At 41.2% G+C, this 22990-nt stretch overlaps 1 protein-coding gene across 2 annotated transcripts in view; it reads right to left on the reverse strand.

Annotated features, from left to right (window-relative positions):
* Positions 1–815: 815 nt before the first annotated feature.
* The window catches only part of LOC145345031 (G-protein coupled receptor family C group 6 member A-like), a 178147-nt gene continuing 155972 nt past the window's right edge, over positions 816–22990 (reverse strand). For both annotated transcript variants that reach the window (XM_080192556.1, XM_080192555.1), the window contains 5 exons: positions 15593–15896; positions 12429–13205; positions 10881–11081; positions 7288–7408; positions 816–3869 (listed from right to left, as the gene is read on the reverse strand). In XM_080192556.1, the coding sequence (XP_080048682.1) occupies positions 2755–3869; positions 7288–7408; positions 10881–11081; positions 12429–13205; positions 15593–15862 (2484 nt within the window). In that variant the 5' untranslated portion in view covers positions 15863–15896 and the 3' untranslated portion in view covers positions 816–2754. The remainder of the gene's footprint in view (positions 3870–7287; positions 7409–10880; positions 11082–12428; positions 13206–15592; positions 15897–22990) is intronic.

Genomic DNA, 22990 nt, shown 5'->3' on the forward strand with positions numbered 1-22990 from the left:
ATATGTACTTAAAACTATTGATTATGAAATGGGATATACACCATCAATTATTTTGGGGGCAATTCTCCCATCCTGCTGCTCTGTTCTGTAGTGCAGTGGACTGGGAGTCTCGAGCAGAGGCCGCTTTGCAGGCTTCCTGCTGGACGCCATGGCCTCCGTGAGTCCCCGGTAGCCGGAGTTCTGGCACCAGAAATCAGTAAAAAGTCTGACAACACCAGGTTTTAGTCCAACCTATTTATTTGATAATATACTCACAAGCTTTCGGGGTTAGCCCCTTCGTCAGGTGAATGGAGAGTTCTGGCCTCAGACAGAGCATATAAAGCACAGACAGTTTAGAGATTACTGATTAGAATGCGAATCCTTACACCTAACCTGCTGTTCAAGACCTGAAGTGGCTGATAATGTGAGTGGAAGGAGCACTGATCACAGTTTAAAGAGATGTGTATTGTCTCCACTACCTGTAACCCCCGTGACTTGCCTGGGTTTGCAAAACCTCACTTACTGTACTGTCTGGAGACAATATACATCTCTTTAAACTGTGATCAGTGCTCCTTCCACTCACATTGTCAGCCACTTCAGGTCTTGAACAGCAGGTTAGGTGTAAGGATTCGCATTCTAATCAGTAATCTCTAAACTGTCTGTGCTTTATATGCTCTGTCTGAGGCCAGAACTCTCCATTCACCTGACGAAGGGGCTAACCCCGAAAGCTTGTGAGTCTATTATCAAATAAATCGGTTGGACTAAAACCTGGTGTTGTCAGACTTTTTACTGTGTTTACGCCAGTCCAACGCCGGCATACCCACATCATGACCAGAAATCAGCGCAGAGCTACAAAAGTTATGGTAATCTTCATTACCATATATTTCAGGCATCATTAGTGGGTCAGGAACTGAAATCTCTGGGCCCGCCAGCATCCCCCACCTCCCACCAAGAGTGGTTCACTCCAGTGGGGTTTATTATAGCTCCCCACTTGTGGGGAGCTAATGGCCAGACCCTGCTGGAGTGAAGAAAAGGCAATTAAGGCCTTCAAGAGGTTCAAGTGCCCAGTGGCAATGCTCACTAGGCATTGGACAGTGCCAAGGGGACAGGGCCTAATGGGGGGTTTCTGGGGGCAATCAGTGAGGTGGGGGGGGGTTCCTGCTGCCATTCTGTATTCAGGCTGAGTGACGGAGGCAGGCCAATGATCCAGGCATTGGGATTTCAAGTGGTGGTGGATCAGGACTTCAGGGCTGCGGGGCTGGAGGTATGGGGGGGAGATGAGGCTGGCCCAGAAACATCCGGGGTGGGGGGGGCGCTGCGGGTCTGACCAGCAATCAAGTTGGCCAGTGATCGGGAGGCGGCAGTACAGGCAACAGCGCTTGTGTCGATCTTGGTGCTGACAGATCCGTGCATTCGCAGTAGCCTGCTCAGCATTATGCTGCCAGCCTCTCCAGCAGGCATAGGCTGTGCCCACTGATTTTCAATGGGATTCATGCTGGTGCACTCTGCACTGCACAGAGTGTGAGAGCTTTATCTTGAAACTCGTGCTGGAAAAAAAAGCCGGTTTTATTCCAGTTTTTATGCAAATTTGACACTTTTTTTTGGAAGAATTGCCCCCTTTATTTTTAAATTTAAAATTATGAGCATTTGATTATGAACATCAGAAAAATTATGCTGAAAATTAAATAGTTTATTTAAAACTTATTAAAACAATATTAACTATAGTTTTCTGCCATATATGCCTAAATTAGCATAATGCTAAAATGGTTAAAAATGCTTTTGTATCTTTTTTGAGCAAAGTAAAATAAACTTCTAAATGTAGATCTTAAATAACCACTTTTTTTAGTATTTAGAAATTATAATACATAATGACTTTTTTTCTGGGCACAGGATTAAAGAAACTCCATTTCATTCACTGTCACTATAAATCAATGATAGATTTCTGTAAAAGCTGCAATCTAAAAGCCCACTAATAAAGCTGATCTCTCAGTGCTCTCCCCTTTTCAGTTAAATGGGTCAGGTTGAAGCATTCCAATGGATGCAGCTTAAGCGACGGCCTACGTCATTGTTCTGGAAACTCTCATTATCATCAAAATTGGGTGTAACACAAGCTCCTCACAAGGGTTAGGTAGATTGGCCATGTTAAATTGATCCTTCGTGTCAAGAGGATTAGTAGGGTAAATACGAGGATAGGACCTGGGTAGGATTTGTTGTTGGTGCAGGCTCGATGGGCTGAATGGCTTCCTTCTGCACTGTAGGGATTCTATGATTCTATATCTCATTTGAGTCAACTCTCCAACATCACCAATCTATAATTTTAAACAACTCCCCATTTTTGGGGATTGAGCCGATTTCTTAAGCTAGGTTTTTGCACTCGTGTTTGCCACAGGCACAAACAGCAACGTGAGGGGACTGTAGGGTCCCGTGTTCATGAGCGGGGGAAGGGGGGGCACTTTTTCCATGATGGTGGGGAGGGGGTTCTTTTTAGAGAGCGCCCCGATCTTGGTGAAGGCAGGCTGGCCGGTGTGCCTTCTGTTATGCATATTTTTGCCTGCTTTAGGTGGGTGAATCCCACTTGGGAGGTACCGTCAGAGCTGATGGGAAACACTCTGATTTTCATGTGGTGGCAGCACCTTTGTTTCCAGAGAATTACAGCCAAGGAATAAGTTAACTATATACATTAAGTTGAGTTGCATTAACATTATATACTGTTACATTAACAATATATATTGTTACGTTAACTATATAAGTTAAGTTATTCTATAGCAGAAATATTTACCAGCTTTTATGTCTTTTTCTCAGGCAGTTTGATTCAAGTGTTTGACTCTGGTCATTTTTAATCTGGTCTGTGTGATTAGCTCTCTGATTAGCTTGCTGTTCAAATTCAAGATCTGCCCTTACTTCAATCATGCTGGATGGCTGTCCCACAGTATTGTTCTCAGTATTGCTGTTGATAACTGGACATACAAACTTTCCTTTCTGTTTGAAATGTTCTCTTGCGTGTATCAAATAATTTGACTCAACATTACTTTCTCTCTTGAAACAAATTACATAGCAGGCTGGAAAGAAATGGCAACATAAAATGCTGTACACTGACGCTAAGATTGCAATTGATTCAGTTACTGGAAAATATTTGCTGCTAACTTCAATGTTAACGTACACGACACCAAAAGAAATCCAGACAATCAAATAAACCAGCATGCTAAATGTGATGAATTTTGCCTCATTAAACATTTCTGGGGCCTTTCTTCCTTTAAAAGCAAGGATAAAGCAGACGCATGCGAGAAAAGCAATGTATCCTAACATTACAGTAAATGCTGTATAGGAACCTTCATGGCATAGCAACAAAATGACTTTGGGGCGATCTCTATTTTGTATAGATTTTGGAGCACTCAAAGATAACCAGATTGAGCAAATGACCACTTGAATTCCTGTGGTAACAATTATAATGGGCACTGGTTTATAGATGTTCTTCAGTCTTTTGTGGATGTTTGGATTAAAACTAAATGCGAGGATAATTCGATAAGATTTCACCAAAACACAGGAAACACAAAGTGTAAAGCTTATACCAAACAGTGGTTGCCGTATGGTACAAGTCCAATCCAATGGCTCTCCAATAAAAAAAAGGACACTGACAAAACCTATTCCAAGTGAGAGCAGCATTATGTAGCACATCCAACCTCCAGCAGTTTTCATGGCTGGAGTACTCCGATATTTTGTGAACAATATGATTAGTGCACATATAATGAATATTCCTAAAATAACAATTATGATTAACACAACAGAAATAGCATCCCTCCATAGAAGAAACTCTATAGTTTTATTCTGGCACATTGAACTTCCATTCTCAGACCACTGATCTTCTGGGCACTTCTTACACTTATTGGAATCTGTTGGGAAAGAATATTAAAACACAACATTAAATGAGGTGAAGTGGAATTCTGCAACAAAATATTTTGATGAAATCAGGCTAGTTTTATGAGTTTGTTTTACCAGGGTGAAGCCTCACTGGAAGTGCTTCAGTATTTGAATGCATTCTGTGAAAAGGTTAATAATCAAACAGGTTTAAAAATCACATAAGCTGCTATGAGAAAAACTAGAGGTCTTTATAAAGTCGACACAGATAAATGTCTTTAGTCAAAGAGAATTCATTAAATCAGACACCTAGCTTTGGGAGGAGGACGTGATATCCACAAACAAACTGGGACATCATGTCATAACTTGTAACAATGGTTAATTAAGTCAGCTAACATGATGCCGTCTTCAGGTTGATTGAATATTGTAAGTAAGCAGGTGTGCAATTGTTGTGATTGGTTTTGATATTTGTATCTTATACATAATGAAACCTTAATCAATAGCTGTGAATGGATAGAGGTAACTCCTATATCTTGATTGGTAAATGGTAATTACTTGTAATTGAATTTGAAACTTTAAATGCTTGTGTATATTTGAATTCTGTACCCTGGCTAGTTACACACAATGACCTATGACTTTCCAGAGTCCTCGCTATCGCTTAAATTATAAACATCTGTTTAAGAGAACTCCGTGACTTCAAGATTACTTGAAGGATGCAAAGCTGTGATCAATTAAAAGGCTGACCATCAAAGCCTACTATACCATAAAATGCACCCCTAACAGCTTGTGCACAGAGAATAAGAAAATCTGTAAAATTATTTAATGACATATTGAACCCAATGAAGGATATAAATATTCAAGCAAAGTACAGGGTGCATTCACAAACCCTGTATTCCCTGTAAGAAGCTGCTGTTAAAGGGAGCTTGGAACAATAAAGAGCACATCACTGTAGAATTGACATTCGGACAGGGTACAGGGTTAAGTGACAGAGTGTGGCAGAGACCTGCCATAATGAAGCTCATGCTGCTACTTGCACCTCGGTTGAGCAATGATTGGGATGCTGAAGATGTGACTCTGGTGCCTGGACTAGGCAGTGGACCCCTCAAATACAGCTTCCCCTCCAGAGGGTTTCATCCATTGTTGTTTGGTGTGACCTCCACACCCTAGTGCTGCAACTGGGCAAAGAGCTGGCAGAGGAGAAGATGAACAATTGACACATCTGTGATGAGGAGGGTGTCGTGCAAGGTGCCAAGGGGTAACCCCTGGAGGAGGCAGAGGAAGGCTGCCAGGTGATGATGAGGGGTCAGAATGGGGTCGAGAGCTCAGGAGCTCTGAAAACCTCCCGCTTCACAGTTGACCAGATCTAGGATGGGCACTGAAGTCCCACCATGGGGAATAACTCTTCCACACTGATTGATGGCAGCACTAACCCAAATTTGAAATTGCTCCTATCTTGGGAAGGGAGAGGTTACCCTTATCAATTGCAGGAGGAGGATGATGACTTGCAGTGAGGATAAAGCATTGCCCATGAGAAAACAATCGTGAATGTCTGACACCTGTCTGGCTGAAAGCAGCTCACAGCTTCCCTGTGACCAGAATAATATCAGGGTGATGGATGCACAGACAGATTCAGCTCCCCTGACGCAGGCTCCTTCTTAGTTAGAAGTGCCCCTGAGGATCTGTGTGCTAGAGTAACAACTCTCACAAGGGTCCAGCAGCTGGGATCATTGTGCTGTGATCAGACTTTTCTCAATGACTCGGTTTAATGGTGAGCTTGACAATTGAGGGAAGACTCCTGTTGCTCGGGTGAAACTGGCATGATAGTGTCCCCCACAGTGTGAACGGAAGCGAACCAATGAGCTGACATCCTCACCGATGCGAGATGGAGATAGAGCAGTATTTCACCATCCGACCTTGATGTGTTAAATATTCGCTGTTGTGTATGCAGTGGGTTATGGAGTTATGGAATGTGAGCAGGGAGGCATAAAGAAGGTGCAAGAACTTAGGTTCAATACGTTACAAAGGTATTCACATACTTACACAAGTGTTCTCTATGTACAGGTGACTAACAACACCTGTGCCCATACTGTGCAGCTATAATGTCTTAACTTTCCTAACCCTGCTGCATCATCTTGGGTGTATCCCCAGAATCCACAGCTGAGGTGCAGTTGCCCTGCTGTCTGCCACATCCTGTTTTCTGAGATGACCTTGGTGATCATCCTTTGGAGGCCACGACCTTCCCCACACCACTTCTTTCACCTCACCCTCTCCACCCCCACCAACAGTTCAGGTGACTGTTCATTAGAACTGTAAAACATTTGAGATGTGACAATTTAAAGCAAGTAGAGAAGCAAGGAAGAGGGAGGAGGAGGGGATAGAACAAAAGGCAAGGTCTGTAACAGGGTGTGAGGCAAAAATAGATGGAAAAGGGTCAAATAAAGAAACAAATGATGGGTTTAGTGGAATTGTAAATTAGATGTAGAATTATCAACAGCCACCATCTAAAAACAAAATGTAAAAAACATAAATTAATATGGAGGCAGAAGTTGCGATCTGAAATTGTCGAACTTCGTGTGGAAGTTGAATTAATTCAAATACTTTTTTTTGAAAATCATTTCAGCCATTATGTTAAGCTGCCTCAAAGGTGATATACCTAGTACTGGTGATACATTTTGTAACAAGATGAAAAGAATTGTAAGAAAAAATCAAACTTATCTATGCAGCAGGATTTCCTCTGTCCCACTGAAATGACTTGTGGCTTTGCAAGTTGTTGCCTGAAATCTCAATAAGGGGGCAGTTTATAGCGTTCTGAGCCTATAACCTTTAGTTTTCTTTGAGGGAAGAACATCCATTCACAGACCATCCGGCCTTGACACTTTGTAAGTTTTGCCCTATTCTTTTTCAAAATCAGTTAAAACAAATAAATTCACTGTACCTTGGAGATCTCCCACAAACTTCTTTCCATATCCAATTAATGCAGCATGCATCCTTACAACACCTCCACATCCTCATGTTCCTTTTTAAAACAGCATAACTTCTGGCTCACTGGTTAAGTTTATATTATATATATACATACATATTGTATATATATAGATGTATGTACAGGTAATGGATATCAATGATAGATTCCTGGGTAGCATAGTGGCACAGTGGTTAGCATTGCTGCCTCACAGCACCAGGGACCCGGGTTTGAGGCACTGAAAATAAACTTTAAAACTTTTTAAGCTGAACTTTACCTTTAGGAGTTCTAACTAATTCAGTTTTTACTCTTACGATTTATGACAATTTTGTGACCATGATTAGATATAGCATTGTAATTGACAGCAGGTATTGAATGTTAGAAATAACATTATAAACTGAAACTCCAATCTCAGTCCATGGTTTGCACATGTCTTCATATACATAATGAATTCTGCTGGATTTTCTCCCTACCATCTCATATTTGATACTTACTATTTTTTTCAGAGTAAAATCCCGCTGAGCAGAGGCTACAGTCAAAACAACAGGGATTTTCAGATAATGCAGTCTTCACTTCCCCAGCTCTACAGGTTCGTGAGCAATTAGAGAATACATGCTAGGAGGAACACAGCAAGAAAATGCATGAGTAACAGAAAATTGTGTTGATAGTGTATTTCTTTAAGCTACCACCTCAAGCTGATACAGCAACCAGCCTAGAGACCAGTAAAGGTACTGAAAAACAGTAAGAAGCCGTGGTACAGAAATAGAGGGGGACAGGATTATGCAGTGGATGGGAAAAGTCTAATTTTAATTATGTCATCAGTATTTCAATCACTCTTAAGCAAGTAGATTGAAACCTTTTAACAGTCAGCAAATCTATGTGAAATAAGTTCAACCAAGCTTGTAGAATCAGCCCATAGACCATCAAATTTGTATGTTTGAGAAATTAACTGGGATTTTTGTCTTGGTAATGATATTGAAACTCAGTATTTGCCTTATTACTCCTGTGAAACTGATAGCAAATTCTGTGCTGTAGCATGTGAACAGTTAAACGCAGAAGTCTAGAAGTTGCAGTCATTGATTCTGAACTCCCCTATGAGGTACACCATTGAAGTCCATACATCCTGCAATCAAATAGAATTGATGGAAATTTGTCATTTTACGCTATTCGTTTTGATGTAAATCATTTGAAGAATTTACACTTTCTTGAGTGAAATGTAACTGGGTTTTAAATGGTGCACTAACTTCATAATTAATGCTGAAAACCTTCATTGGCACTGAAACCTGATTTCATATTTATGTAATGCCAAGTTTCTCCACTATGACAAAAAAAAACACATTTTCACAGATTTCTTAGTTGTTTATGTTAGTTCAGTTTCTACCTTAATCCCACATGCACTTTTCAATTATTTATTTCACTGTTGAAAATTTCATTCAGAGTAAAGGATAATCACTGCATTTTATTTGCTGTCTGTGAGAATGCTGGTTGCAAAATCCAGGCCATTTTGTTCTTAATATAAATGAGAACATTACTGTTGCTTAGAACATATTGTTGGGATGGAATGGATAGAAAACATGGGGGAGGCTGTCAGTAATACCCTATCTTTATCTTTTTGTTTCTCCAGCAAACTGAATTAAAACTAAGAGGGTGGCATGGTGGCACAGTGGTTAGCACTGCTACCTCACAGTGCCAGGGACCCGTGTTCCATTTCCAGCTTGGGTCACTGTCTATGTGGAGTTTGCACATGTTTGTGTGGGTTTCCTCCAGGTGCTCTGGTTTCCTCCCACAGTCTGAAATATGTGCTTGTTAGGTGCTGAACAGGCGCTGAAGTGTGGCAATTAGGAGAATTTCACAGTAACTTCATTGCAGTGTTAATATAAACCTTATTTGTGACTAATAAATAAACTTTAACTTAAATACCTAAAAATCTTAATGGCTCAAGAACTAGGCTGAACTATAAACTGTTGGAACTCGCATACAGAGAGAAAAAGGAATGTACATCTATCAAAATAGCAGAAAAGCTTCAAACAGCTTGTACCATAGAATTATTTTACATAGATTAGTCGCAGGCTTAACAAAGTTATTAGAGAGTATGGATCACTTAACTTGTTACACTGTACCATGGATATGATTCACACTATGTAAGTTGTTAACTTGTTTATTTCCTGGGGTAATAAAACTTTGTAACTGATGATTAGCAACACATTTCATTCATTGTGGCACCATTCAACCTTCTGGACTTTTAAAGTTATTAATTCCTTATTGCTTTATTTCTATTTCCTTCCTTAATTTTGCAATGTTTGAGAATCCAAAATTTGAATGTTGCAAATTTATGTACAGTTTATTTCAAATTGTCATTTTTCATGTCCTATCATTAGATCCCCAATAACGTGGTTGATTTTTGGTGCCTGGCGGGATATCTGATTGGTGCCAACAGCGAACCATCACATGTTCATATTGTAGATAATGTTTTTGCCCATTTTATGAAATACATTAACAAATGCAAAATGCATTTCATGTAATGGGAAGGAATAGCCCTACTTCTAATTCATAGTGATCCAGTAGTGAATTTGTTTTACAATTGAGAAACATAAGTAACACATCAAGCTCCAAAGTTCAGGATATTACATTGTTTTAACAAAGTGAAGACAGAAGATGGAAATTATGCAATATAAATGTTGAGTTTTAAAAGATGGTGGATTATAGAAAGAAGGGAGCGATGAGAGTTATAAGGAATTAAATACACAAGTACCACATAAGTGCCAGTCAATGACCATAGGAGCATAAAAATTAGGTGCAGGAGTATGCCATTTGGCCCCTCAAGCCTGCTCCATTATTCAGTAAGGTCATGGCTGATCTGATTGTAACTTTAACCTCACATTCCTGCCTACCTTTTTCATTCCCTTGCTAATCAAGAATCTATCTATCTCTGTCTTAAAAATGTTCAAAGACTCTATTTCCAGTGCCTTTGGGGAAGAGATCCAGAGATCTTAATCCTCTGCGAGAAAAAAATTCTCCCCATCTCTGTCATAACCACGTGATCCCCTTGTTTTTAAACAGTGACTCCTGGTTTTATATTCTCTGATAAGAGGAAACATCCTCTCCACATCCACCCTGCTAATGCTCTCAAGACCTTAAAGATTTTGATCAAGTTGCCTTTTACTTTTCTAAACTCTAGTGGATACAAATCTAGCCTCTTCGAACTTTTCTCGTCAGACGACCCGTCCATTCCTGGAATTAGTTTAGTTATCTTTCTCTTAAGTGCTTAAAATGCAGTTACAGCGTTTCTTAAATAAGAAGACCAATACTGCAAACCAGAGTTTCCCAAACTTTGAGCCACAGAACCCTTCCGACATATCAAGAGCATTGGGGAACTCCAAGTATTTTCATAAAATCGATGGCGCTTTTATGCTGCAAAATAGGTGCAAACACAGAAATGAAATGTAAGCGAGGCTTTTCTTGCTATTTCTATGCATATATTAGTCTGGTCATTTAAAATATTTAAGTCTTATCCTTTACCATTTTTAATGGGAGGAATGATGCTGGAAAGCTGACTCTAATATTGAACACATGCATCCATCTCTCCTTCACACACACACTTGCTTCCTTGTCTCACACTCATACACACACACTTGCATCTCTGTCTCACATTCACACAATCACTGAAGTCTTGGTCTCACTTTCACACACACGCGTTTTGATCTCTCTTTCATGCACATGCTAATGGCTCAGTCTCACATTCACACACACGTCTCTCTCACATTCACACACACACACACATGTCCCAGTCTCACTTTTGCACACAGACGCTCATGTCTCTGTTTCATATTAACACACACACTCACACCTATCTCTCTACCATGCTCATGCTCCTCTCTCATATTCACATACACTCACTCTCACATCCTTACACACAATATAATAAGATTATCTAGTTTTCTCTTTCCATCCTACAGCCAACTCCTCAATCATCCCCAACATACTCTTCCTTGATTGGTTCTGAAATCCAAATACAAATTTTATTATATCAGATATTTTAAAATGGAAAACAACTACACCCATTTCTGAAGTGTTTTGAATAGATCACCTTTGCTTTGTTCCTGAAGTTATTGTCGATACTTATCATTCGATTCATCACACTGTAGTTACCAACTTTGACAAATTGTATTGAACCTTCCACCATTGTCCATGTGATTATGTCATATCCATTTGAGGAATCTCCTGAACTGTCAAACTCAAATTTTCCATCTTCTGTCTTAAAGTTCACGTTCTTCAATTCATTTAACAACTGAAAATAGAACATTCTTCAATTATTGAATATTTGTACGGAAATATGTTGAGTACACAAAGCAGAAATACTTTGTTTTCAGAATATGAAGCTTTGTACAATAGTAAATGTCTTCAGGTAGAGTGGGGCTTGGGCAGTGTGATACAGTCTTTATAACAATGGCATGGTGTCTGACGGAATTGAGACTATGGATTATTAGGGCGAGGTATTATGACTGCCAAGAGTTTTATTTGGTGGTGTTTTGTTTTCCTTTCTTTATCACTTTAGGTAACAAGGAGGGACCTTCAAAGGACAATCACTTCCAAAGAGCAAGTAAGTGTGTTTCATATGCAAGTGGATATCTCAACTAACTTTGGAAAAGAGAGGGTTGCTAGGAAGCATTTCAAGGAATTATCATTCTCCATGTATAGGATATATAGTAGTAGATATAGTACTCATTAGGGCAATGAAGATGAGTGAGCTTAAGTTTTATTTTTATGAAGTATGAGGTTTTTCTCTGCAGAAGGATGTCTCCTGCATTTCTTTCCCACTTGGATACTGACCTTAGTGTTCCCACAGCTGAGTGTTATCTACTTCTGAGCCAGTTGGAAGCTTTTGCATAAAAAACGGAAAAGACGTTAGGAAAGAAAAGCCAGGAAATGAGAAAATTGTAACCTTATCATCTAACAAAGATCTGACAATAGTGACTCCGTCATCTGGTTAGCATGAAAAAGAAAAACAGGTGGGGTGCAAAAACAAGTCAGTGGTTTGCTAATGCTTGTTTGCTGCATGGCAGTTAAAGTTTAAATGACCTCTGAAGTGTCAAGTTTTCTGGAGTTTTGAAGGTGAAGGAGTGATGTGTCTGGTAGCTATGTCACTAATGGTAAGATTTGATGGAGAGAGGATATGGAATGGATCAAATGCAAAAAATTTGTGAATTTAGATATGGAGGACATTGCAGGGGTTGGAATGAGTGAGGATTCTGGATGAATTTAAAGATGAGGACACAGCATACAAGATTTTGTTTGGAATAAGAAAAATAAGTTGTAAAGTTCTAGATGAGTTGGAGGTTCTAAGTGGTAGAATCATAGTGCAGAAAGAGGCCATTAGGCCCATCGAGCCTGCAATGGCCACAATCCCTACACCCATATTTATCCACTAATCCCTCTAACCTTGCATCTCAGGACACTAAGGGACAATTTTAGCATGGCCAATCAACCTAACCTGGTAGAGATGGAGTGCTGGTTATAAAAGGATTGGAAAAATCTAATCTTGGGAAGATGCAGGTGTGGAATCAGGGAGGGACCTAGGCTGTTTAGACTCTGGAAATGCTTACATAATACAGAATAAATTTTGACATTTGTTTACCTTCCATGGTGGGAAATTAAAATTTAGGCTGCAGTTTTTTTGAGTACAATTGAATATCCTCTGAAGAGCACCAACTATAGCATTGATGGCTAAGTATACACCATAGGTAGTGGGTTGAATTGTTTGGTCAAATGTCTGAGGTTTGTTTTGTTGTGAGTTTGAATCATTCCGATTTGGTTTATTTGTATCACTTTTATTTAGAAAACCTATGTAGTCTTTCATTAGCTTGTTAGCACCTTGGGGATGCATCTCCAACTTTGTAATGTAGTCTTTAAAGTTTGGAATTGTTCCACTTTCGAATGTAAAGCCCAAAATAGTTCCAATCTTTTCAATATGATTTATGCTGGCAACATGCCTAGCATTGGACCAGGCATCACTGGCAATCCATGTTTTAGTTACATTTTGTTGAATCAATATAGTGAACAATTTGAAGATATCTGACGATCTTACAAATGCGATCATAACGTTTGCAGTTGATTTCATAATCTTTTCAGCGGTTGCGTTGATTTTAACATCATGCTCTTCATTGTCGTAAATTGGAATCAGTTCCTGAAAATCAACACATATATTGAGCCTTTGAGCATGTGAAATTAAACTTTTTAGTCCAGCCTGCCCGTATGCATCATCACTAGCAATGATTCCGATCCAGTTCCAGTTGAAGCTCTCAAGAAGTTTAACCATGGCTAAAGTCTGATGATTGTCATTTGGAACAGTCCGTAAAAATGATGCAAACGTTGTCTTGTCACTGAGCGTTTCTGCTGATGATCCATAACTGATCTGTCAAGAGTTCAAGAAGGACGTCATTTTTCAAAACAGAACCATTTTGTATTTTAAGAAATAATGTATTTATATATAAACATGAATTATTTAAGCAAATATTTTTAAGCAAATATTAGAAGTATGAGGCAGTAATTTGTATTTTTAGTTTTACAAATAATGAGGCACGGAAGATGTGAGTGAGAAATAAGTTTGTATAGATTCAGTCCAGTCTTAGTGACATTAAGCTCACAGCCAAAAATGTCCTGTAATTTAGATTTGCCACACCAAGGGATCAGAGAAAAACTGAAGTCAAGGGGATTGTGGAAAAACTCATCAGTGGCTTGTGTCACAACTTGCACACATGAAGATTAGTTTTGGAGATTGGAGACCAAGCACCTCAGCCCTGGACATCATTGCAGGATTTTCTCACAACAATATCCTCTCCCTAATTTTTTTAAACTGCTTCATCAATGGCCTGTCTTCCATAAGGAAGGCTAGGACAGGCCTAATCACTGGTGACAGCACATTTCAATCAGTTCTATTTACAATTCCTTAGCTAATGAAACAGTGCCTTACTGCATACAACGAGACTTGGGCAATATTAGGCTGTTAAATAGCATATAACATTTGCACCACACATGTTTCAGGAAATAATCATCTCCTAAAAATAAGATACTATCATTCCTTGTGATATTCAATGGTATTACTATCATCAAATCCCCCATCATTAACGGCCTCCATAGAAATCAAACTAAATCAGCCAATTTTTTTTAGTGCAACAGGTAGGTTTACATTAACACTGCAATGAAGTTACTGTGAAAATTCCCTAGTTGCCACACTCCAAAGCCTGTTTAGCTACACTGAGGGAGAATTTAGCATGGCCAATCCACCCCTAACCAGCACGTCTTTCAGATTGTAGGAGGAAACCAGAGCACCTGGAGGAAACACACACAGACATGGGAGCATGTGCAAACTCCGCACAGACAGTGAGCCAAGCTGGGAATAGAACTTGGGTCCCTGGTGCTATGAGACAGCGGTGCTAACCATTGTGCCACCATGTCACCTCACAATAAATACTGTGGCTGCGGAAACAGGTCAGAGGTTGGGCATTTTGTGGTGAGTGACACACCTTTGGACTCCTTAAAAGCTTTGCACCATCCACAGGTCATAAATCGGGAGTGTATCTATTTGTCTGGATGGATGCAGCACCAACAACTGGCCCAGCTAGTGATGCCCACACCCCATGAATGAACGGAAAAAGAAACTAGCTGCTCTTGAATGATAATGGGCAATCTTTCTCGAGCCATTGCAGTCCATGAGGTGCAGCATCCCATGGTGCTGTTTGGTAGGGAGTTCCAGGGTTGACAATGAAGGAAGGCTGTGGAATGTTCTGCAACTTGGAGTAAAACGTGGTGTTGATGGTTTTTCCATCAGTTTGTGCCATTATCTTTGAGGAGGTCTCAGGTTTGGGAAAAGCTGTGAAAGAAGAAACTATGAGATGCTGCAAAGCATCCTGTAGATAATGTAAATTGCTGCTTCAGTAAGTAGATGCTGAAGGGTTTTTTTTAATTCAACGGGTACTCAAGAACGCCAACATCATCCAAGACAAAGAAGTCCTCGTCATTGATATTGTACCCGTTGAATTAAAAAAAACCCTTCAGCATCTACTTACTGAAGCAGCAATTTACATTATCTACAGGATGCTTTGCAGCATCTCATAGTTTCTTCTTTCACAGCTTTTCCCAAACCTGAGACCTCCTCAAAGATAATGGCACAAACTGATGGAAAAACCATCAACACCACGTTTTACTCCAAGTTGCAGAACATTCCACAGCCTTCCTTCATTGTCAACCCTGGAACTCCCTACCAAACAGCACCATGGGATGCTGCACCTCATGGACTGCAATGGCTCGAGAAAGATTGCCCATTATCATTCAAGAGCAGCTAGTTTCTTTTTCCGTTCATTCATGGGGTGTGGGCATCACTAGCTGGGCCAGTGTTTCTTGCTCATCCCTGATTGCCCTTGAATGGCCGGCTCAATCATTTTAGAGGGCCTTTAAGAGTCAACCACATTGTGGGTCTGAAGTCACATGTTTGCCAGACCAGGTAAGGATGGCAGATTTCCTTCCCTAATGGACATTAGTGAACAGATGAGCTTTTATGATAATTGACAATGGGTTCATGATCATTAGTAGATTTTTAATTCTAAATTTTTCATCAAATTCAAATTTCACCAACCGCGATGATGGGATTCAAATCCTGATCCACCGAACATTACGCTGGGTCTTTGGATTACTAGTCTAGTGACAATATCACTAGGTATAGAAATAAATGCTGGTCATGCTACTAATGCCTACATCCAAAACAATGTTTCTTTTCAGATAATAAAGAATAAAAACACATACCTGTGGAATAAGGTACAGATTCAACAATCGTGCAACTGCAATCGATATTTCTGAGAAAATATCCCCAACAACTGCTTTTACGTTGGGTATATAGTTGGTATAATTGCAGTGAACCTCGATTCTGGTGTCCGAGGAATTAAATTTAGAAATGAACCTTGTAGTTGCTTGAATTGCAGTGATGACATCGGAGCAGCTATCATAAATTTCATATCCTAGTTTGACACCCGGTAATAAAGTAGAATTGTTTATCTGTTCGATGCTATATATCATAGCCTGGGCGTGGAGAAATGTGGAATAGTCAAATCTAGAGAGAATATAAAATACAATCGATATTTTCCCAACTTTGAATATATCCTTTTTTTCATAAATATTTGGTCCATATTAATGTATTGATGTCAGACATATTGGAATATATTTTCTAAATGGTGTTATTTTGGTGCAAGTAGTTTTAAGCATGTCAAATCTTATGTTGATTTAATTAAACAGGTTGATTCAACATATCAACATATTCAACATATCAACATTCAACATCTAGGTGTATGTGTACATAGATCCCTGAAAGTTGGGAATCAAGTAGATAAGGTTGTTAAGAAGGCGTACGGTGTCTTGGCGTTTATTGGTAGGGGGATTGAATTTAGAAGTCGCAGCGTCATGTTGCAACTGTACACTACTCTAGTGCGGCCGCACTTGGAGTACTGTGTGCAGTTCTGGTCCCCGCATTACAAGAAGGATGTGGAGGCGTTGGAGAGGGTGCAGAGGAGGTTTACTAGGATGTTGCCTGGTATGGTGGGGAGGTCCTATGAGGAGAGACTGAGGGATTTAGGGTTGTTTTCGTTGGAAAGAAGGCGGCTAAGAGGGGATCTTATTGAAACATATAAGATGATTAGAGGTTTAGATAGGGTGGATAGTGATAGCCTTTTTCCTCGGATGGAGAAAGCTAGCACGAGGGGGCATGGCTTTAAATTAAGGGGGGGTAGCTACAGGACGGATGTCAGGGGTAGGTTCTTTACCCAGAGGGTGGTGAGGGATTGGAATGCCCTGCCTGCTGCAGTTGTAAATGCGTCTAGTTTGGGGGCGTTTAAGAGATCTCTGGATAGGTTTATGGACGAAAAGGGATTGGTATAGGCTAGTGGGTCATTGTTTTGTAACTGGTCGGCGCAACATCGTGGGCCGAAGGGCCTGTTCTGCGCTGTAATGTTCTATGTTCTATGTTCTATATATTTAGAAAAATGACAACAATATGCAATGCAGGAAAATTCCTGTCGAGAGAGTGCGTGCAATACTTCTTAATTATTCCAACTGTACCACACGTCTAGGTGCAGCCCCAACATCGCAATGGAGATAGGGGCAACCCCCTGACAGCTATGCCCTATTATCTGAGATGACTTTGGAGGCCTGAGGTCTTGAGGGCCACAGGTTTCCTGTTCTGGTGCAGGCTCACCTTTCTCAGCCAAAACTAATGGAGTTGATGGGATCACTGGCAGAGGTGAATTGCAACTTCAGATCACCCTTGGACCACCCTGAGTGGATGTCCCTGCGATGATCACTTGGCTCCTCCAAGATTTTACCTGTTAAAAACCTGTTTAAATAAGTTTAAAGCACTTTGTCCTTTGTAGAACTGTTTAAAGCATTTATTTTATTGTATTTACTGCTTTAAGAATTCTGAGGGACTGGTTAGAAGGGAGTTGTGGGCCAGCCAGCTTTAAATCAGCGCTAGGTTTAAAAGGAGGCCTGGTGTAGACAGCGGGCAGCGTCTGAGCGGGCAGCGGAGTGAGAGGGAAGTAGAGTGAGCATTTAGGGCTTAATAACAAAAGGGCTGGAGAGAAAAAGGGCCAGGTGAGTTCGTGTGGAAATTTTCAACATTACTACAGTGAATAATGGAGGGGCATGTGATGTGTGGTTTCTGTATGATGTGGGAACTGGTGGACCCCAGGGTCCTCCCCAGTGACCATGTCTGCAGTAAGTGCAGGTTGCTGGAGGAGCTCCAGCTCAAGGTAGATGAGCTGGCCTCTGAGCTACAGACACTGAGGCTCATCAGGGGGAGAAAGGGTGCCATTGTCAATGGGGTGGTCTTTCTTGGTGCTCAGCAGAAATTTATTCCGATGGTCAAAAAGGACCGTAGGAGGAGAGGTAATAAGCCGTGGATAACGAAGGAGGTGAAGGAAAGTGTTAAATTAACAGCGGAGGCGTTTAGAGTAGCTAAGAGTAGTGGGCAAGAAGAGGATTGGGAGAGGTTTAAATGTCAACAAAGATTGACAAAGAAGTTGATAAAGAAGGGTAGGAGAAACTATGAAGCTGGTCTAGCGCTTAATATAAAAAAGGATAGCAAGAGTTTTTATAAATATATAAAAAGGAAGAGGCTGGCTAGGGTGAACGTTGGTCCCTTAGAGGATTAGAAGGGGGACTTAGTGGTAGGGGACGGGGAAATGGCTGAGGTCTTGAATAACTTTTTTGTTTCGGTCTTCACGGGGGAGGACGTGAATAATTTGCCGGATGTTAGAGATGGAAAGGTGGTAGGACTGGAGGGTCTCGATGACATTATTGTTACTAGAGAGGTGGTGCTTGGCAGACTGGAGGGGCTGATTGTGGACAAGTCCCCAGGACCGGATGGAATGCATCCGAGGGTCCTGAAAGAAATGGCGGAGGTGATAGTGGATGCCTTGGTGGTTATTTTCCAGACGTCGCTGGATTCCGGGAAGTGCTGGAAGATTGGAAAGCGGCTAATGTTACGCCGTTGTTTAAGAAGGGTGCCAGGCAAAAGGCGGGGAATTATAGGCCTGTTAGTTTAACGTCTGTTATAGGTAAAATGTTAGAATCCGTCATCAAGGAGGAAATAGCGAGGCATCTTGAGGGGAACTGCTTGATAGAGCAGACGCAGCACGGTTTCGTTAAAGGGAAGTCGTGTCTGACAAATTTATTGGAGTTCTATGAGGATGTGTCTAGGGCGGTGGATAGAGGAGAGCCGGTGGATGTGGTCTTTCTTGATTTTCAGAAGGCGTTTGACAAGGTACCTCACAAGAGGTTATTGCAGAAGCTAAGGGGGCATGGAGTTGGGGGTAGGGTGTTAGCGTGGATAGAGGACTGGTTGTCAAATAGGAGGCAGAGAGTGGGGGTCAATGGGTGCTATTCGGATTGGCGGATGGTGACCAGTGGAGTGCCCCAGGGGTCGGTGCTGGGGCCTCAGCTATTTACCATTTATATAGATGATCTGGAGGAGGGAACCGAGTGTAGGGTGTCGAAATTTGCTGATGACACCAAAATTGGTGGAAAGGCAAATTGTGCGGAGGGTGGTGAGAGTCTACAGAAGGATCTAGATAGGCTGGGCAAATGGGCCAGGAAATGGCAAATGGAATTTAATGTTGGCAAGTGCGAGGTGGTCCACTTTGGTAGGAATAATGGTAGGAAGGATTATTACTTACGTGGAGAAAAACTGCAGCAGGCGACGGTGCAGAGGGACCTCGGGGTCCTTGTGCATGAGTCGCAAAAACCCAGCTTGCAGGTGCAGCAGGTGGTCAGGAAGGCGAATGGGATGCTGGCCTTCATCGCGAGGGGGATTGAATATAAAAGTAGGGAGGTCTTGCTGCAGCTGTATAGGGCATTGGTGAGGCCGCAGCTGGAGTACTGTGTGCAGTTTTGGGCGCCATACTTACGCAAGGATATTTTGGCCTTGGAGGGAGTGCAGAGGAGGTTTACTAGGCTGATGCCGGAGTTGAGGGGGTTGAGCTATGAGGAGAGGCTGAATAAATTAGGCTTGTACTCGTTAGAGTTTAGAAGAATGAGGGGAGATCTCATTGAGACGTATAAGATCATGAATGGGATGGATAGGATAGAGGTGAAGAGGCTCTTCCCACTCAGAAAGGACAGTAGGACTAGGGGGCACAGCCTCAAGATAAAGGGGGGGCGGTTTAGAATGGAGTTGAGGAAGAACTTCTTCACTCAAAGGGTGGTGAATCTCTGGAATTCTCTGCCCGTTGAAGTGGTGGAGGCTACCTCGCTAAATATTTTTAAGACGCGGGTTGATGGGTTTTTGATAACAGAGGGGATTAAGGGTTATGGGGAGAGGGCGGGAATGTGGAACTGAGCCAAGACAGATCAGCCATGATGTTATTGAATGGCGGGGCAGGCTCGAAGGGCTAGTTGGCCTACTCCTGCTCCTATTTCTTATGTTCTTATGTTCTTTGTTTGCCTGATGACCGCTCAGGGGCTCTTTGAGGGGAAGGGGCACCTGGAGGGTGGTTGACATGCCCCAAACCCCTCTCACCTAGCCACTGCCAAAATGCACCCATGTCTGGAGCAATAATGTGTAGATCCAAAGCAGATTCAGCAGAAACTGTGTCTCCAAGGTGACTGTCACCCTCTCTATGGAGACTTCAGTGTGCTTGTATATCAGAGCCATGACATCAGAAGAACATGGACAGACTCATCCATCCTTCCATCTAGGCTGCAGACAGCCTCTGACAACTCTGCCAGATGTTCACCTGCGCGCCTCTGCATCTTGAAGACGTCTCTCAGGCACCAAGTCATCGGATTTGGACTGAGCTGAAGCCTTGTCTCCAACCATTCTCTGGGATTTCTATAAAGTGCTCTGAAATGCTGCATTACCTGCATTATTTACTGGTCTGGCAATGTCTCAATTTTAAAATGATCATCCTTGTTATCGAAACCACCCATGTCTTGGCCCCTCTTTATCTCTGTAATCTCCTTCAGCTCTACAATTCACCAAATTCACAGCACTACTCCAATCCTGGTCTTGTCAAGCATACCCAATTTTAATTGCTCCACAATTGGTAACTGTACCTCCAACTGCCAAGGCCATGAGCTCTGAAATTCCCTTCATAAACTGTCCCTCCACCTTTCTCTCTCCTTTTTTCAAGGTGCCCCTTAAAATCTGCTTCATTGGCAAAGCTTTTGTTCATCTGTCCTAACAACTTCTTTTGGGATTTGATGGCACATTTTGATTGTGATGAGCCTTGAGATGTTTTACTCTGTTAGGATGCTATTTAAGTGTAAGCTTTTGTTAAGATATTAGAACAAACGTATTAATCAGTTTGTTGACAGTAGTGAAGAAAGGAATGTTTGTTGCTGAAGTTGAATAAAGAGCTTGGAACCTTTCAAAACCGTGGGAAGATAGAGAAGGCACAGGGAACACATTAAACTGAGCAAAACATGGCAAGATCAGGGATATAGAGATCTTTACCATTTTAATGGCGATGTTATTATAATAAAGTCCTGCTGATTTTGACAATAATTATTTCTTCCATTTCCCACCTGGCATTTGACCAAATGTATGGCAACCAACCTCTAGGTAAGCCCTTGGAAATGGACACTGATAATCAGGAGGGGTGAAGGAGCAAGAAGGTGATCAGGGATTGGATGGGATTGTGAGGAGAGAGGCCATTGTGGAAAGAGGAGAGCAAGTGGTTGGGATTGATGAAAGAAAATGCCCAGAGATTGGAGTTGGACTAGGAGAAGTTTGCTATTACAACACAGGGAAAGAAAGGCTTCAGATAGCATACTGGGAGCCAAAAGACTTCCACGAGGGGCTGGGGATGGAGGTTGCAGCAGCGTGGAGCACTACTACTCCCCAAAGACCTCAGGAAGCGCTGTAAAAAGCTCTCACCTTATTTTCACTATAAGTTTCATACATACCTTGGGAAAACCAGACAGCTATGATTAACTTCAAGTCATGCTCCTTGTCATCTTTTCCAAACTGAAACCTTTACATAACACAAACTATACCTTCATAAAAGGCAACAGGTATGTGCAAGACAAGTTAGGGATATGTTTCCTGTATTGACATTTTTAACCCCACTCTGACCCTCACCTACCTGCTGTGGGGTACGGATTAACATTGAAACAAAGATTATTACAATATCTGGGAAGTACTGAGGGTAACACATATGTCAATAATACTTCCGATTTACATAATCCTGAGCCATTCATCAGAAAAGATAATCAAGGCAGTTTATTTTTCAACACTATTTTATGCCAGATCAGTTTTGTTAATACCCAAGCCCAAAGTCTGCATATTAATTTCCTGTCATCTAAGCCAGGTATAAGAGTAGGTGACTATAGATGAATTGCCCAGCAGAAGTCTGCACCTTTGGGAGAGAAGAAATAAAAAATGGAAAGAAGGATGGTGGAGGGAAAAGAATCTTATTGTTTTTGGTTTCATACAAACTGTTTTCCCTCTTTGAAACAACAAATTAGAAATTTCATCTCCAATATTAGGTAAAGCAGCCTTTCAGAATTATTATTGTTGAGATCCAAGGAAACGAGGGTAGAGGTTTATGTATCAGAACATAATGAAACTCAAAAAGAATGTTAAAAAGTCGTGAAAGAAATTTACACCAAGCTAGTTTAATCTATCTTTAGTTCCTTCAAGCAAGCTACACTCTCCAGAAATAAAAGTGAGGTATTTTAGGTGATTTGCTGAAGAAAATGCCACTATTCTAACTGTTAGTTTATCTGATAATTTTAATAAGACCCAATCTCTCTCCAAGGGTACTGAGGGATGTGAGAGTGGACATTGCAGAGACGCAAGTGAAAAACCTGGGGAGTGGGCCTGAATAGGTTACTCAGAGAGCCAGTGCAGACTTGATGGGCCAGATGGACCCTTCTGCACTGTAGGGATTCTATGATTCTATTCAATGATTTCATATAGTGCCACTCACAACAGACTTGTGAGCAAAATTCCAGCTCGTGGAATAAAAGGGAAATGAGGCAGTTGGATAAGAAATTGGCTGAGTGACAGGAACTGGAGTAATGATAAATAGTTGTTTTTCAGATTAGAGGAAGATTTGTGGTGGAATTCCCCAGGGGTCAGTGTTGGGACCTTTGCTCTTCCTGGTTTTTAATGGATTGTAGTGCTTGGGCTGTAGTGTTAGGGCATGACTTCAAAGTTGCAGATGATGCAAAGATCAGAAGTATGCTCAACTTAATCCTGAACTTCAAAAGGAAAGACATGTTGATGGATTGGGCAGATCAGTGACAGATGAAGTTTAATGCAGAGAAGTATGAGATGATTCATTTAATGGGAAAAATATGGAGAGGCAGCATAAAATAAAGTGAGTAATTCAAGAGGAGCTGCAGGAACAGAGGGACCTTGGTGTACATGTGCTTAAGTCATTGAAGATGGCAGGGCATGTTAAGAGAGCAGTCAATAAAGAATATAGGATCTCAGGCTTTATTAATAGGAACATTGTATACAAGAGTAAGGAGCTCATGTTGAGCTTAAGACACTAGTTAGGCCTCTTCTGGAGTACGGCATACAGTTCTGGATGCCATCTTGAGGCAGGATGTGAAGACATTAAAAGTACAGCAGAGATTCACAAGAATATTTCCAGGGATAAACAACTGTAGTTATGAGAATAGATTGGTGAGGTTGGAACTGTTTTC

The sequence above is a fragment of the Carcharhinus amblyrhynchos genome, chromosome 7 (genome assembly GCF_965287045.1).
Source record: "Carcharhinus amblyrhynchos chromosome 7, sCarAmb.v2.hapA, whole genome shotgun sequence".
Classification (NCBI taxonomy): Eukaryota; Metazoa; Chordata; class Chondrichthyes; order Carcharhiniformes; family Carcharhinidae; genus Carcharhinus; species Carcharhinus amblyrhynchos.